Source organism: Salvelinus sp. IW2-2015, linkage group LG17 (assembly GCF_002910315.2).
Source record: "Salvelinus sp. IW2-2015 linkage group LG17, ASM291031v2, whole genome shotgun sequence".
NCBI classification, from domain to species: Eukaryota; Metazoa; Chordata; class Actinopteri; order Salmoniformes; family Salmonidae; genus Salvelinus; species Salvelinus sp. IW2-2015.
Genome location: NC_036857.1, coordinates 21,394,109 through 21,410,176, shown reverse-complemented (window position 1 = coordinate 21,410,176; position 16,068 = coordinate 21,394,109). Strand labels below are relative to the sequence as shown.

The 16,068-nt window shown below is 43.2% G+C and overlaps 1 protein-coding gene and 1 pseudogene across 2 annotated transcripts; both read right to left on the bottom strand.

Moving 5' to 3' along the window:
• Window positions 1-261: 261 nt before the first annotated feature.
• Window positions 262-6,819, bottom strand: LOC111976358 (actin nucleation-promoting factor WAS-like; annotated as a pseudogene).
• An 819-nt stretch (window positions 6,820-7,638) lies between these two features.
• On the bottom strand, window positions 7,639-15,568 carry LOC111976246 (sodium-coupled neutral amino acid transporter 3). Of its 2 annotated transcripts, none has more exons than XM_024005012.2 (16): window positions 15,481-15,568; window positions 13,087-13,227; window positions 12,811-12,895; window positions 12,507-12,622; window positions 11,372-11,445; window positions 11,094-11,186; window positions 10,856-10,937; window positions 10,635-10,717; window positions 10,434-10,492; window positions 10,061-10,219; window positions 9,824-9,903; window positions 9,601-9,701; window positions 9,274-9,398; window positions 8,802-8,946; window positions 8,462-8,565; window positions 7,639-8,325 (listed from the first exon to the last, which is right to left on the bottom strand). In XM_024005012.2, the coding sequence occupies exons 2-16, from the start codon at window positions 13,173-13,175 to the stop codon at window positions 8,221-8,223; spliced, it is 1,500 nt and encodes a 499-aa protein (XP_023860780.1). In that variant the 5' UTR covers window positions 13,176-13,227; window positions 15,481-15,568; the 3' UTR covers window positions 7,639-8,220. The 2 variants fall into 2 exon arrangements, with proteins under 2 accessions (XP_023860780.1, XP_023860779.1); XM_024005011.2 differs by having other exon boundaries at window positions 15,453-15,535.
• Window positions 15,569-16,068: the final 500 nt, after the last annotated feature.

Sequence of the window (16,068 nt, the reverse complement as noted above, 5' to 3'; positions counted from 1 at the left end):
ACTGTAAATGTGTAATTTTTACGGCAATACTAAAGTAGCAACATATGCGTATGTGTAACAGTACGTGCAACATACTGTATGTTGTGTACGGCAACATACTTGTATGTGTTGTACCAGCAAGCAACTGTCATGTGTTGTATATATCTGCAGCTGAGTCTAAACTGGAAACGTTGAACGACAAATATAAACATATGTGATCCCATCATCGTTTCTCTGTCTAACGTTCTGTTGATTTCTCTCACATTTGGGACTTTCACACCAATCCTTATCTGTAGCATCTTCTGATGTAAATCTTCGTGAGTCACCTTCTAGTCAGCAACTGATACAAAAACACCAACACAAATGAGATTAACCGGATCAACCAGACTGTTGCGTCCATGGTTACAGAGTGGAAAATAATACAGGATGGAATGCACTTATCAGTCGTCCCACTCATCGTCATCTTCATCATCATACTCCTTCTTCTTCACCTTCATCTGAAAACAAGAGAGTTATGTCTGTTATGCTGGAATTTATTTTTTTAGATACATGAGGATGAACCACAATGCATTTGGTTTATTTACACATTTGTAGATGGAATATAATACATTAATGAATGAATGATAGATTAGGATGAGAAGGTGTTTACCAGAGGAGTGGATGACTTTACTCCTCTTCTGCATGACCATCATCAGCTCCTACGATGCCCTCTGAGTCTGTCTCGGCAGGCGGAGGTGACTCAGGACTGTCTGTGACCTGGACAACAAGGTCAAAGGTCAATGATATGTTAACTGAAATATATAGACTTCACTCTCATTGACAAAGACAATTTCTGCATTTGAATAACAAAGTTTAGTTTACGTTTTTGAGCTTCTCCCGACGCGGATCTGGTCCAGCAGAGCTCCTCTTCCACCTCCTTCACATTCTTCCTGTAGATGCAGGAGCAGGTGGTGGGGGACTTTACAGGGGTGTGGAGGAGGAGTAAAAGTCTCCAGAGCTCTGGGCTGGGGGAGGCGGGGGAGGAGGTGGAGGAGGGCAGGCATGGAGCGCTGGTGGCCAGGGGGAGGGGGAGGAGAAGTATAGGACACAGAGGGTGGAGGGGGTGGGAGTCCGCCTCGGCCGCTTGAGGGGGGTGGAGGTGGCAGGGCTCCACGTGATGGAGGGGAGGGAGGGGGGTGGGCCTCGCCCTGCCTGTCCTGGGGGAGGGGGCAGGGGGCCGGAGCGACCCCCCCGTGGAGGAGGGGGGGCAGGAGAGGAGGAACAGCTGCCTGGTACGGGAGGTAGAGAACCCTGTCTACCAGGCGGAGGGTGAGGATGCCCAGGATCTATATGCCATGGGATGAAAAAAATGCCAATTTATTGGAATACAAAAAGAGATGGATTTACAGTTAGTTATAAAAAGTGAGGAAGTTGGTAACTCTAGACCAGGAGACAAACACTCAGAATGACACTTACCAGTGTGCATGGCCTTTTTGACTGCTTCCATGCCGCCTGAGTTCTCGATAACTTGTTGGATGAGTTGGGAGGTCTCCTCATCCTTCAGCTCAGCCTCACTGATCCCGGCACAGGACAGCAGCTTCTTCAGGTCAGGGTCCAGGTTGTTGGGGTCCCAGCCCACATGACTCACGTGTCTGAGGAGGAGAGGAGAGAGAGGGAGAGGAACATACACCTGAGTGAGTACCTTAGAAGGGTATGAGTGGCATGCTTGGATTCTTTCCTGGTTTGTAAATTAAACAAATTGAGGACAGACAATTTGATGATAGGTGTCATGTAACTACATGTATTGTGATAGCTTATTAAGGCTTTATTTTACCGCCTGCTTTTATGTGTGTGCTTAGTATCCACTCACGTAAACCCACTGGGTGCTCCAATGTCTGCTTTGGAGAGTTTACTGCCCTTCTTCTTGTCCTTCTTCTTGTCCTTTTTTCCCTTACTGACAAAGGCAGGAGCAGGCACAGGTGTGACGGAGCGGTAGCGTGAAGCCTGGATGTCTGGGTTCTGAATGTCTATGGTGGCCACAGAGGGAGAAGCGGGACTCCCAGATCCTGGATTACAATTGATGTGTACATGTATGAAACACATTGCATGTTTACATATTGGGTCAGTTAGTACTGGTGCCTGAGGTATAACACGTACAATGGGATAAGGGATACTCACCTTTACCTCTGTCTGTAAGTAAAACACACATATTAAGAAAAGGAAAAGGATTCTTCAGTGATTACTTCAGACACCCACCTCAAAATGTCTGTAGTATTAGTATGTCAGTCTTACCAGTGGAAGGCAGGGGGCGCTGCTTCTTCTCTGAGACTGTGAGAAGGAGAAAAGAAGGGAACAGGAAACGAGAGGATGTCAGTTTAGATAATGTCTTCTCATCTCCACCACAACCTTTTCCTTTGAAAAGCCACAGCTAACCTCTATGGAACCACACCTTACAATATTTGTTCTGTTTTCCAGTATCAGAGATATACTACCGTTCAAAARTTTGGGGTCACTTAGAAATGTCCTTGTTTTTGAAAGAAAAGCAMATTTTTTGTCCATTACAATAACATTAAATTGATCAGAAACACAGTGTAGACATTGTTAATGTTGTAAATGACTATTGTAGCTGGAAACTGCTGATTTTTAATGGAATATCTACATAGGCGTACAGAGGCCCATTACCAGCAACCAACACTCCTGTGTTCCAATGGCACGTTGTTAGCTAAAACACCAGTCTCAACGTCAACAGTGAAGAGGCGACTCGGGGATGCTGGCCTTCTAGGCAGAGTTGCAAAGAAAAAGACATATCCCAGACTGGACAATAAAAAGAAAAGATGAAGATGGGCAAAAGAACACAGACACTGGACAGAGGAACTCTGCCTAGAAGGCCAGCATCCGGAGTCGCCTCTTCACTGTTGACGTTGAGACTGGTGTTTTGTGGGTACTATTTAATGAAGCTGCCAGTTGAGGACTTGTGAGGCGTCTGTTTCTCAAACTAGACACTCTAATGTACTTGTCCTCTTGCTCAGTTGTGCACCGGGGCATCCCACTCCTCTTTCTATTCTGGTTAGAGCCAGTTTGCGCTGTTCAGTGAAGGGAGTAGTACATAGCGTTGTACGAGATCTTCAGTTTCTTGGCAATTTAATGAGCCTTAATTTAATGAGCCTTAATTTCTCAGAACAAGAATATACTGACGCGTTTCAGAAGAAAGTCTTTGTTTCTGGCCATTTTGAGCCTGTAATCGAACCCACAAATGCTGATGCTCCAAACACTCAACTAGTGTCACGACTTCCGCCGAAGTCGGCCCCTCTCCTTGTTCGGGTGGTGTTCGGCGGTCGACCGGCTTTCTAGTCACCACCGATCCATGTTTCATTTTCGTTTTGTTTTGTCTGTATTACACACACCTGGTTTCAATTCCCATATCATGTTCCTTATTTAACCCTCTAGCATACCTTCCTGTTCTGTCCGTGATTGTTGGTGTCTTAGTGAATTGTTGTAGGTGTTAGTTTTGTATTTTCCTTGTTGGAATATTGCGTGTTTGTTTTATTGAGTAAACTCAGTTGTTTTACTCTAAACTGTGTCCTGCGCCTGACTCCGCTACATCTCTGCACCCAATCGCTGACAACTAGTCTAAAGAAGGCTAGTTTTATTGCTTCTTTAATCAGAACAACAGTTTTCAGCTGTGCTAACATAATGCTAACATAATTGCAAAAGGGTTTTCTAATGATCAGTTAGCCTTTTAAAATAATAAACTTGGATTAGCTAACACAACGTGCCATTGGAACACAGAAGTGATGGTTGCTGATAATGGGCCTCTGTACGCCTATGTAGATATTCCATTAAAAATCAGCCGTTTCCAGCTACAATAGTCATTTACAACATTAACAATGTCTACACTGTATTTCTGATCAATTTGATGTTATTTTAGTGGACAATTGTTTTTTGCTTTTCTTTCAAAAACAAGGACATTTAAGTAACCCCAAACTTTTGAACAGTAGTGTGTATTATTTCAAACATGACAAACAACGCAACACAATGTTTCTGTCCTTGATCCTACAACAAATGACCTGACCTTGACGGTTTCTCTGGTTTATCTTGTCTTCCACTGCACGTAGGAATGTTTCAGACTCTTGTTCATTCACAAAGTTCAGCCCCACTTGGCAGTCCTGCATTGTATTGGAGTGAACTATGACATATCTTGGCATACATTTGCAGAAGGAGAAATACAAAATGGACAATCACTCAACTTTGGATTTACAATCAAGCCATCATCATGAGTATCCAGGGCATATTCATGTTTTGCTTACATCTGCAGCAAATGCGTGGAAGAAGGGTCGGGGGCTGTGGTAGACCATTTGGTTATAGAGCTCCTGCTCCCAGGTCAGCTGTCCTTTCTGGGAAAAAACAACTGTTAGCATAACTGTAGCTTAAACTGACAGTGGATAATATTACAACTGATCCTTCAGGCTCTCAGCTCATGGTAAACTCAACAGTGGATAATATTACAACTGATCCTTCAGGCTCTCAGCTCTATGCGTAAAACTCAAACAGTAGATAATATTACAACTGATCCTTCAGGCTCTCAGCTCATGGTAAACTCAACAGTGGATAAGATTACACTGATCCTTCAGGCTCTCAGCTCATGGTAAACTCAACAGTGGACAATATTACAACTGATCCTTCAGGCTCTCAGCTCATGGTAAACTCAACAAAGGATCCTTATCTAGACTGGGTTACTATATACACTTTGTGACAACTGCTAATGTAAAAATGGCTTTTTAAAGAAATATGATTGATTGATATTCTCCATCATTATAGCTGACGTTACATATTCCTGTTACCTTGACATCGAAGAAGCGTATGAAGTAGGAGCGACGATGGTTGTCCTTGGGTAAGCAGGCCACCCCAGTGTGCTGCAGGCTCCAGCAGGTGGGACATGTGGCAGGGCCATATACAGTTGCACCACAGCCGTGGCCAGGGACTACACACATGCACACAACACACACACACACACACACACACACACACACACACACACACACACACACACACACACACACACACACACACACACACACACCACACACACACACACACACACACACACACACACAACACACACACACACACACACACACACACACACACACACAGGGTATGGAATTAGTTTATATGTTGGCTCCTGATAAGTGCACATCGGAAAAGTGCAATTCAAATACTGACTATAGATGGTTTTACTCTGGACAGGCTGTGCTCAGGTTAAGAGCAAACATTTAGGACAATTGGAAGTCATTGCATTTATCAGGAGTCGACTATACAGAGCCAAGTTACCTGTGATACGAACTTACAATCTGCTGCTTGGTACTCTGTTGTGGTTCGGAAAGTTATTGGGTAGTTGCCAGAGCAAACACCTGCCCCATTAATGTCATCACATTTTCTGTAGTAGGACTTTTTAGATCTTGTGTTTTGTTAGAATTATCAGCTACCACTGCAGGCTTAGGCCTACCTCAGAAACCAGGAAGTTGGAATGTAAAAAAAAGCAGACTGCACATACTCATATGTGACTGAGTTTAACTGCTGCCTCTGATTCTGTTACCAGAGGAAGTGCTTTACACCAGCATAATTCACTCATGTCTGTTTTAAAGTCATTGCGTAGAGGCTCTTGGTGTACATGCAAAATGTAATTTAATTGTTTGAATTTCTAACAATAGATTGCTTTTAAAGTTACCAAATGTCCACGTTACATCAAATGCCATTGCCAATGCACTATATAAACATAGCAGAGCAACAGTACGAATGGTTAATTCAGTCCCTGAAAAAGATCAACAATAAGGATGAGGCTGAAGCACTGGCGACCAGAAGATTGCCCAATCATATCTTACTGTATACAAAGAAGATGTAAAAAACATTTTTTGTCCACAGCCTGAGGAAATTGACACACAGGAAAACTGATAAAAGGTTAGAATTCACAGATATACCATAACCTGTATTTAGAGTTGATACATATTCTCTCGCTAAGTACTCTCGGCTGGCAAACGCTACCGGTGTGGCCGTGCCTTTAAAGTACCCTCATAACCCCACACCAATCTGCAGTAGCACACCAACCATATAGTTTCCTTTACCAAACACCCAACAAACACTCTCCTACATACCAAACACCCAAACACCAAACAAACACTCTCCTACATACCAAACACTCAAAACACCAGTCATATTGTTTCCTACATACTAACCATCCAAACACCAACCATCCAGTTTCCTAGTACCAATCATTCAACCAGATAGCTTCCTACATACCAAACACCAACCATCCAGTTTCCCAGTACCAATCATTCAACCAGATAGCTTCCTACATACCAAACACCAACCGTCCAGTTTCCTAGTACCAATCATTCAACCAGATAGCTTCCTACATACCAAACACCAACCGTCCAGTTTCCTAGTACCAATCAGTTCAACCAGATAGCTTCCTACATACCAAACACCAACCGTCCAGTTTCCTAGTACCAATCATTCAACCAGATAGCTTCCTACATACCAAACACCAACCAAATATACCAATCATCCCCTCCCTCCTTGATTCCCAGGAAGGACTTACAGCACACCTCCTCCCCAGGAGGTCCTCCAGCCTTTCATTCTCCTGTGGGCTCAGCAGAGAGCTGGGACTGTACCCCTGAACTCCTTTACACTTAGATCCCAGACTCATAGTTCCCTCTCAGAATATCCACTTAGTACCAAAGAGGAGCTGATCATTGATGTGCTTGGCTGTCCTCTTCCTCAAACAGGCACTGACTGTAAGTCAATAACAAGTTGAAATGACGCAGGGGGTTTCTCTTCTGCCTTCTACAATGTGTTATATGCACACAAAGACTCAAAGCAGGAAATGGACAATTACAGTCCCCCTTTTATCTAGCCCATGATGATGATCACGGTTGAATGGCGTTGCTTCTATTTCGTGGTCTGACTAAGAAGTCTCTTTTAAGTTTTAGTTAGTCATTGTTTATTTTCTTAAAATGTCAAACTCTTCTCAGGCACTCAGTTTACTCTAGTTAGACCACACATTAACGTGACAGATATTACAAAAGAGAACAAACCAGATTCAAAACATTTAATTACATTCAACCTTATTGGACAAATAACTCAATTTTTAAAAGACCAAATAAAGACAGTCTCCATGCTCTCTTAAAAAGTTCACTTGATCACATCTTTATACAGGACTCCCCTATTCGGAATTTCTCAGACTTACTCAGAAAAGCCAAGTCCAATGATAGCAGATGACATCATACTACTTCTGCTCTCTGACTGACTAGCGACACGGAGGTCAGTATTGAGTTTGTGTTGAGTGGACATTTGTTTGTACGATCACACAAACAGCCTTCTCTGCCCCTAATCATTTGCATTCCATGTTGACTAGACTACATTTGATATATCTTTTGGTATGTACCACATGACAGATAAAAAAACAAAACAATATAAAAGTTTGAAATATCCATTTAAGTTGCTGGATATAATATAAAGTTCACATAAACGTGAAGAATTGGGAGGGTCATCCCTTCTGTAATTATCACGGCTGATAGCTGCACTTATAGGAAAATGTCTGACTGTGTTATGCTAACATGAGCTTGGTACCATGGAAAAAAACTAACAGGAAGGATCAAACCTTAGGATACTCTAGAGTCAATACACCTAGCAATATGTATGGGCATAGGGCAAAAACACTGTACAAATTCTGGATTTGATTAAAAATAACACATATTCCTTGATTTATAAATGACAATCACAGAGAAAATGACATAACATACTGTACAATCTTGTTAGAAAATAAAAACTTCCCACAAAGAGAAAAATAATAATAGATCCATTTCATTTCTTTGTGTCAAAATATCTAATTGAAAATTCAAGGGAGGTAGATAAGGAGGGTAAATGATGAAGCCATTGGTATACTTCTAACACATGCTATCATTACCCTCAGAACCTGTTGTCTATGCAACAACTTTATTAGTGCCTCAAAACAACATACTGAAAGCAAACCACAATGTTTGTCACCTCAGAGCTGTTGCTGCTTCTGTTTCCCACCCCGTATAAGACCTACCACCACATAGCCATCTTGTGGGGGAATTTTTATGATATATTATTTTCCATGTCCAGCCAAGGCCCTCTCATTTGGCTATGGTTAAATAATGGGCACGTCGTGGGGAATTTGATGTTTGGGATAGATTTGGTTGGCATTTTGCTGGTATTACTGTTTATTATGGTCTGTTGCTAGTGCCCGCCTCCACTCCGAGACTCTCCGAACACCCAATCAAGGATGATGAATGACGTACTCATCACCATGAAGACGAAGCCTAACGCTGCAAAACAGGCGGCCTGCAGAGAGAGCGAGGCAAAAAGAGAGGGATGAGAACAAATTCTCAGACATTGATTAATAAGCTTGACTGTAATTGCTGAAGACTATTTACTGCTACATCGCTAAACAAGATGAGACAACAGATTGAGGTTTTACCATAATCTTTGGTATGGATTTTAAAGGCTCTGTTTCTTCAGGAACAATCCTGATGTAGAAGATTCCCGGGAGGATGAAGATCAGGCTGGGTGCAGAGGTTGCTCCTAGGGTGGGAAGGGGAAAAGGTGGAGGAAAGGAGGGAGGGAGGAATGCAGGGGTGAAGAGGAGGGAGGGGAGAGGTCGAATGTTAACATTTTCAATAGTAACAAAACTACGAGAGGCCATTAAAGTAGTACTCATTTTAGTTTCTACTTTGTAAACAATGGTCTGTGCATCTTAACTAGGTTTGCACTGAAACCACAACCAGTCATTTTACATGTCACCGTCTCTGCACACTTACCAATGATGCCGAAGATGTCTCGAATGGTGGGCACGAAGATGACCAATAGGTTGACGATGATAAGGAGACACACGGCGATGGAGATGTGGTGAGCCCAGTGGAAGGGCTTCTCAGGGAACAGCAGCTGCAGCAGGGCCCTGCGGATCTGCAGGGGGGGGGGGGGGGGCAGAGAGGTGTCACCAGGCCTGCATCACACACCATGGCTGTGTCCATTTGTTACGCAGACTATGTCTCAGCAGAAGCAGGTCAAATACGTTCTTGAAACCTGTTAGCCAATTAGCGACCTCGCAGGGGGGTCTGCGGTGTCAAGAGCTTAATTATCCTCATACTGCAGTAACTTCAGTGCTTATTTTGGAATAAAGAGGAATTAAAGTAACATTACGGTACTGGGCCCATCAAGCCAATATGAAAATACATAAACACAAGCCAGCACTGATACTGCTCAGGGCTACAAGATAGATTTGAGTCTCACCGGAAAGAGTACCACAGGAACAGTAAGGGTAACAGCAACCAGGACAGCCATACGCACACACAGGATCAGTGTGTCCAAGGGGTCCACTTTAATGTATGTATGAAGGAGCTCGGAATCTACTCCACCTAAAACACAGAGAAACCGAGAATGGTAATTATACTTCCAGACACAGATGCCTTAAAAAGGTCTTAAACATGAAGAGAAGTTCATTTACCAGTTCTCCAATTTCTGACTTCTCAAAATGGTAGCAACACGGTAACAAGATGAGGGAACAGTCTGAACATAATAAGTACTTCAATTCTCATTGCCTCAGGAGCAGTGTCTTACCAAAGAAGGTGAGGTAACCGAAGATAGCGGTTAGCCCGTACATGACGAACATGGCCAGAACAGAGATGTTGGCAACCGTCTGCATGCGTTTCTTGGTGGCGCTAAGGTCAAAGTGCACAGACAGAAATCAATTAGTAGCTGAATTTGGCAGTAACTGTATGTGTGTAAACCACTTGGATATGTGTTGCATCTTTAATAGGAATTGTGTCAAGTCATGACTTACTCTCGTAGCTCTGTGTAGATGGGAAGCACCTCAGGATGGCAGACAAAAGCGAAAGCCAGGATGGGGATGGTATATGCTGTCTGAAAACAAAACAGACCAGGAATTAAATGGTTAAAAACTACAAACAGAACTTGAAGCTCATTGGAGTATAATAAACACATATTGCCACAACAAGTCTTTAACGCCATACTGTATACCATTATCTCATTTCATTTGAAACTAGTTTTCCTCTCTGACCTTCATGTTGATGGTGAAGGACTGTGCTTCACAGAAGTCCACATCAGAGGAGACGAATGAGTGGTTATCATGACTCTCCCCCAGGACGGACACTAAGTGGTTATCATGACTGGTTATCTTCTCCAGTGGACACGGGATGTTGAACTTCTTATAGATCACCTAGTGGGAGGGACCAACTGACTGTTTAGTCAAGCACTGACATACTGACTAGCCTGGTCCCGGGTCTGTTTGTGCTGTACAGCCAACTTGTATGGTCGTTGACCATTACAACCATGGGAGTTGGCAAGACAGCACAAACAGATCTGGGACCAGGCTATGGATTGCTCAGTTGGTTGGGAGATTGGTTAGAAGGTTGATGGCAAAGAAGACTCACGGAGATGAGGAAGAAAACCATACAGGAGAGAGAGAAGCCACTGGTGTAACCAAGGTAACCTGTGATGTCATGACAAGAATACCGCGTGTTAAATAGAGCCATGTCACTCTGTCCACGTATCCTTATCATTACTAGCATGTTACAAGAAGTACCAAATATGAAAAAACGGAGAGCAAAAAACGAGTGACCGAGGAAACATACCAAGATGTCGCATGAGTGAGAGTGGAAAGACGATGATGACGCTTACGATGATGATCAGGTACTTTCCATCCAAGTACCACTCTCTGACCGACAGCAGGGACATTAGACAACAAAGAACAGGCCAACTGTCATGTCAATCTATCAAATAACACTTTAAAAGGCCCTGTTTTATAGCCGACGTCATGAAATAACAGTAACAACTGCCCTCTAGAGACACTTACCCAGTATTTTCCTTCAGGCCCAGAAAGGCCTGCATGACCAAAGGGAGCTCAGACTTCACAATGAATAGGTAGCTGGACATTGCTACGGGAAACGGAAAACAAAAACGCCTTTACACACACGCTATGACGGAAGCATTTTCAACGACACTTGTACTTGCACTTAAGCTGGTACATTCACGGGGCTTACATATAATAACATAAGCTAATCATGGCTTGACGGTCACATAATATACTGTACCTCCAATGTTGTGCATGGTGATGATGGAGCCAGCCAACACTTTGCCTGGTTGTCCAAAAGCACGGTGCCCTAGCTGCTCATAGGCACGGATGCCTGAAAGAACACACACACATGCGTGTTAATATTGTCTCGGTGGTTGTTGCTTTCAGGCGAACCATAACATCCTTTCAGCCACGTACTCTAGTTCCTTGGACATCTTAAGTAATGGTAGGCTATACTACAAATGTTCTTGGTTTCAATAAAGACATAGGTATCTTGGTGAAATACCAGCATCTTACCTACAACTCCTGCACTTCTCAGGAGGAGGTGGATGGAATAGGCTGACAAAATGGCAATGCATAGCAACAGGATACTGAAACAAAAACACACATTAATCATAACACTGATCTCGTAACAGGATAAAGCTCTGTAATTAGTCTAACTAGCTAAATCAACATATCAGTAGTACATTTGGCACGGCCTCATCAATGCCTCAGTAGTCTCGCGGTTCCAGACAGCTTAACGGACGGTGTTAAGGCTAATGACTCAGTAAATCTATCGCTGACACAATTTCTCTCGCTGCTACAGTACACCTAGGCCATATGAATGGCCATCACAAGTGTGACTTGTTTGTGACGCAGCTCACTGGCCCGCCAGTCCACCCCTTCCCAATGGACACATGATCCAGGCAGACCTGCCTTTGATCTGATCACTACAAGCTATTTATAACCCCAAATCTGATTTAGGAGAGCAGTGTGTGTATGAGCACAAATATACACACACTGATAGGCCAGCCCACATACTCAGACACAGGAAGCGACTGCGAACACACACAAACGGTGACACGGATGTACGACACAGATCAGGCTAAACCGTATCCTTCGATCACACCTTGTGTGTGCATCCTTGGCTCCACCCATCTAAAAAGCATGTGACTAGTAGAGGGGGGCGTTTATGTCATTAAGTGAACATGTTATACAGTCAACAGACTTCTCAATAACGTACACACACACACATAGCCAGAATGTCACACCCATAATAGCCCTACTGTTTTCTTGTAAAACAAACAAATGTTTCCCTTGATGGATCTGCTGGCGAGCACTGGGTCTGGTAGGGCCTGGATAGTGTATTTATCATAGTGTCATCCCAACCAGTGTCATTCTTTAACCCTATTGGGTATAGGGTTAAAGCCTGCACACACAAACACACACACACACACACACACACACACACACACACACACACACACACACACACACACACACACACACACACAACCAACACACACACAGAAGGAGAGCACCTTCAGCTCAGATCTGTCTGATCGGAGGTCATGGTAGGGCTGCATGTGACGTCAAGCCTTAAGTAACCACAGTGATATTGCCAAAGAAGGAGGACTAGCGCGGCCTGTGTTGTGTTGGCATGGTAACTTACAGGAAGAGGACGATTCCAGTGTTTGACATGGCGTACGCTAGTCCCAGAATTCCACTGCCCATGATGGCATTGCTGAGATTAAAGACGGACATTCCAAATGACGTCTTCCCCTCAAACTATGGTCCGGAAAGAAAGGAAAGAATCACACATACAGAATGGGCTGTAGAACATCTAGTTTTAGTTTACATTTGCTCTTATACCTGTGTAGTAACAATGTAATTACACTAGTAATAAGTAACTAGTAACAAGAGACTGATTTCTCATGCGCACACGTTTGACCTTTGAACTAAGGCTGAGCACTCACATCAGTGAACTGAGGTGCCTTTATTCCTGGGCTCTTCTCTGGCAGGAACTCATCCCGCTCTGCCATGAACTCCAGCCCGTCAAACCTAGAGAAAAAATAAACACATGTAGAAACAAGAAAGCCGTGGTACCACTGTGACACAACTCACGTATACAAAGATCAACGGGTAGCAAAATCACATATTCATTACCCGTCCGTTAGCATTGCTGTGAGTAACGAAATGCAGACAGGTAGCCTGTTGATGTGTTAGGGTATCTGGTGAAGCAAGACACTCACCCATCTTCTAAATTGAGCTTATCTGGACCAAGGTCCCTGCTATGTTGCCCATTCATCTTTTGGAGCTCCATACCCCTCCCAACATCCATGGCTGTGCTGGGGATGAAGATCCTGTGGACTAAGCCAAGTCTCAAATGCAACCTATGGAAATAAAGAGCACTGAGTTTAAGTTTAAATTCGGCCTCAGATTTTTCTTCGGTAATATTAAAAGGGGGTCCTAAAGACATTACTCTGATGCTGATGATTACACATTGTGCCATCAACCACTAGACTAATTCTAATAAAGGTCATGTTAAACAGCATGTGTTCTTTAAAAGTTAAATAAGATAGGACTATACTTTGTTAAACATACTCCTAAAGGATAACTGTCTGACAGTCTATATTTGGCTCTTAGAATATACAAGACGTTCGATGGGTTGTCCAGACAGAAAGTCTGTTGTGGAAAGCAGAGATGTAATGTGGAAAGCATGGTACTGGTGTAATGAGATGACTACAACAGCTGACCTCAGGACAGACCTAATGACATGAATAAAGTCACGATGACACTGGAGTTAGCCTAAACTCTCCTGACTATGGATGCAGTCACTAGGCTTCACATGACTAGGTAAAGGAAAGGCCACTGGGATCGGAGAGAAACGCTGGACTGAGAACACAATGCACAACGTATATCAAAAATACTTGAAAAAAGGCGAAACATGATTTGTGTTATTGATTTTAGCGTAATCTGTATAACCTTATGTTCTCCTCTATAATACAGCGTTGTGCTCTGTGTGACCTTAAGATACTTTTTATCCAGAAATGTAATCAAGGCTGCATAAAGGGCTACTCTCAGAGTGTTGACCTACAGCAGGACTACCAAACACATGGTCTTAATTAACCAATGCGGGTCCACAATATTTAAAACCCCATTGCCAGGATAAAGGGAAATACTGTTGAAGCATGGGGGGGGAAATGTAAAGCTATTTGAATCTTATTTGCCAGGAAAGGCTTTAAATAACAAATGTTGTCTAAGGACTTAATGTTGTGCTAATCTTCTATGGGCAACACAAAGCAAACATGGAGAGTAGTTTCTGTGTTCCCAGTTCACACTCCCTAGTCTCAGTGCCACTGTGTCATGGGTCCGCTAGGCTGCATCCCAAACGGGACCCTATTCCCTATAGTGCACTATACTTAACCAGGTCCCATATGGCTCTGGTAAAAGTAGTGCACAATGTCGGGAATAGGGTGCCATTTGAGACACACACCATAAACTCGAAACTCTCTTCTCTCTCTGAGGGTCAAGCAGCCCTCTGACCGCAAACCCCTGGGGACTGACTGCTAAGGCACTTCGCATGAATCTCATTTGTCTTTCTATACTCCTTACTAATCGTTGAAAAATCCCTATTCACCAGAAACAGAGCACGTTACTGGCTGTGGTTCAACAGTAGTAATATATGTATAGGCTGCTGTGAAAAGACAACCCCGTGAGCTATTCTGGTGCATACCAGTTTCCTAAAGCCAAATGTTTCACTACCCAGGAACCACAATGACCAACCAATAACATAACAAACAGGGTGCTGGCGTGGTCTCTAGTGTCTAACCTAAGGGAATGGGCACTTAGAAACAATTGTTTACTTAAGAGGTTTCTTGGGGCTTTTGGCCAATTTGTAATTTCAGCATAAAAAATTTGGGTGGTTTGCTATTGTCATTGATATTGTTGACGTTGCTGTTATTAATGAGCTATACAACACTCATTGGAAAAGTCAACAGTGAGTTTACAATGGGTCATATAGAGTATGCTTTGCATTGTTTTGTGATTGAGAATAACTAGACAGAACTGGGTTGCTACCAGTTGGTTTGCTACCAGTTGGTTTGCTACCAATTGGTTTGCTACCACTTGGTTTGCTACCACTTGGTTTGCTACCACTTGGTTTGCTACCAGTTCTGTTTTAGAGGAGTTTTGGTCAGGAAAGACAGCATGCCACCACACTTCGTTGGGTTGAAATCAGCCAAGGACTATAAAACAACCACATATGAAACAAAGTTGCTTTAACCTACATAGCTCATAACCTATTCCTCTAAATAGCTATTGCAAAAATATGACCATACAGCATATAGTCTAAGTGAAACGTTGATTAAACAGTGGCTGATACTACCAGTTTTACCTCAACCTTTAAGTCAACTTTTAGACCTGAGTAGAACTGACCATCAGTGTGTCATGAGCCTCCCAGTCCACCACATTAACAGCGCTGAGCTTCAGACTCCCACCACATGGCCCTTGTCTGATGCAAAACTGCCTCTATTGACAGTTGCCCTTCCAACTTCCAGTTGCCCTTCCAACAGCTCACACACTATTACAACACACTACAACTCACACAGCTACTTACCCAGATAGTGGAGGGGAACTTCTGTTACCTTTAGGATGGATATCTTTTTCGAATCCACCACTGTCTGTGTTGTTGATATCCACTGAGGACTTTTCCCCCCTCTCTAAAGCTCCTTGGGCTGAGTAAAGGAGACAGAGAGAGAGAGCTTAGGACATGCTTGAGAGAGAGAGAGAGAGAGAGAGAGAGAGAGAGAGAGGAAGGGAGAGAGAAGAGAGAGAGAGAGAGAGAGAGAGAGAGGAGAGAGAGAAGAGAGAGAGAGAGAGAGAGAGAGAGAGAGAGAGAGAGAGAGAGAGAGAGAGAGAGAGAGTCTGATAACACACCTCCCCTCTTTAACCCTTTGTTAAACCTGTCGGTCAAATAATGTTGAGATACAGTCTGGTTGTGAATGGAATCTAGTGGTAGCTACATGTCTACATTCAAGAGATCATGTTTAACTTGATGGACGTGAGCAAAACATTCTGTATGTTTTTCATATTTATGGTCCCAAACTATGAAACAACGTGGAAGCTAACAGTACAGTACAATAATGGGTAGCCATCTCTTTATCTCCATAGTAAGACTATTAAAATTAGTAGTTAGGGGTGGCTATTTAACATTGCCATTGAGGTATTCTGGG

What these genes read in the sequence shown, in the direction of transcription:
- LOC111976246 (XM_024005012.2), bottom strand. Translation starts at nt 13,175, where the DNA reads ATGGATGTTGGGAGGGGTATGGAGCTCCAAAAGATGAATGGGCAACAT. An exon ending in AAGCTCAATTTAGAAGATGG is followed by an intron (nt 12,896 to 13,086) that starts GTGAGTGTCTTG and finishes TTTTTTCTCTAG; the next exon opens with GTTTGACGGGCTGGAGTTCA. An exon ending in CTCACTCATGCGACATCTTG is followed by an intron (nt 10,493 to 10,634) that starts GTATGTTTCCTC and finishes ATGACATCACAG; the next exon opens with GTTACCTTGGTTACACCAGT.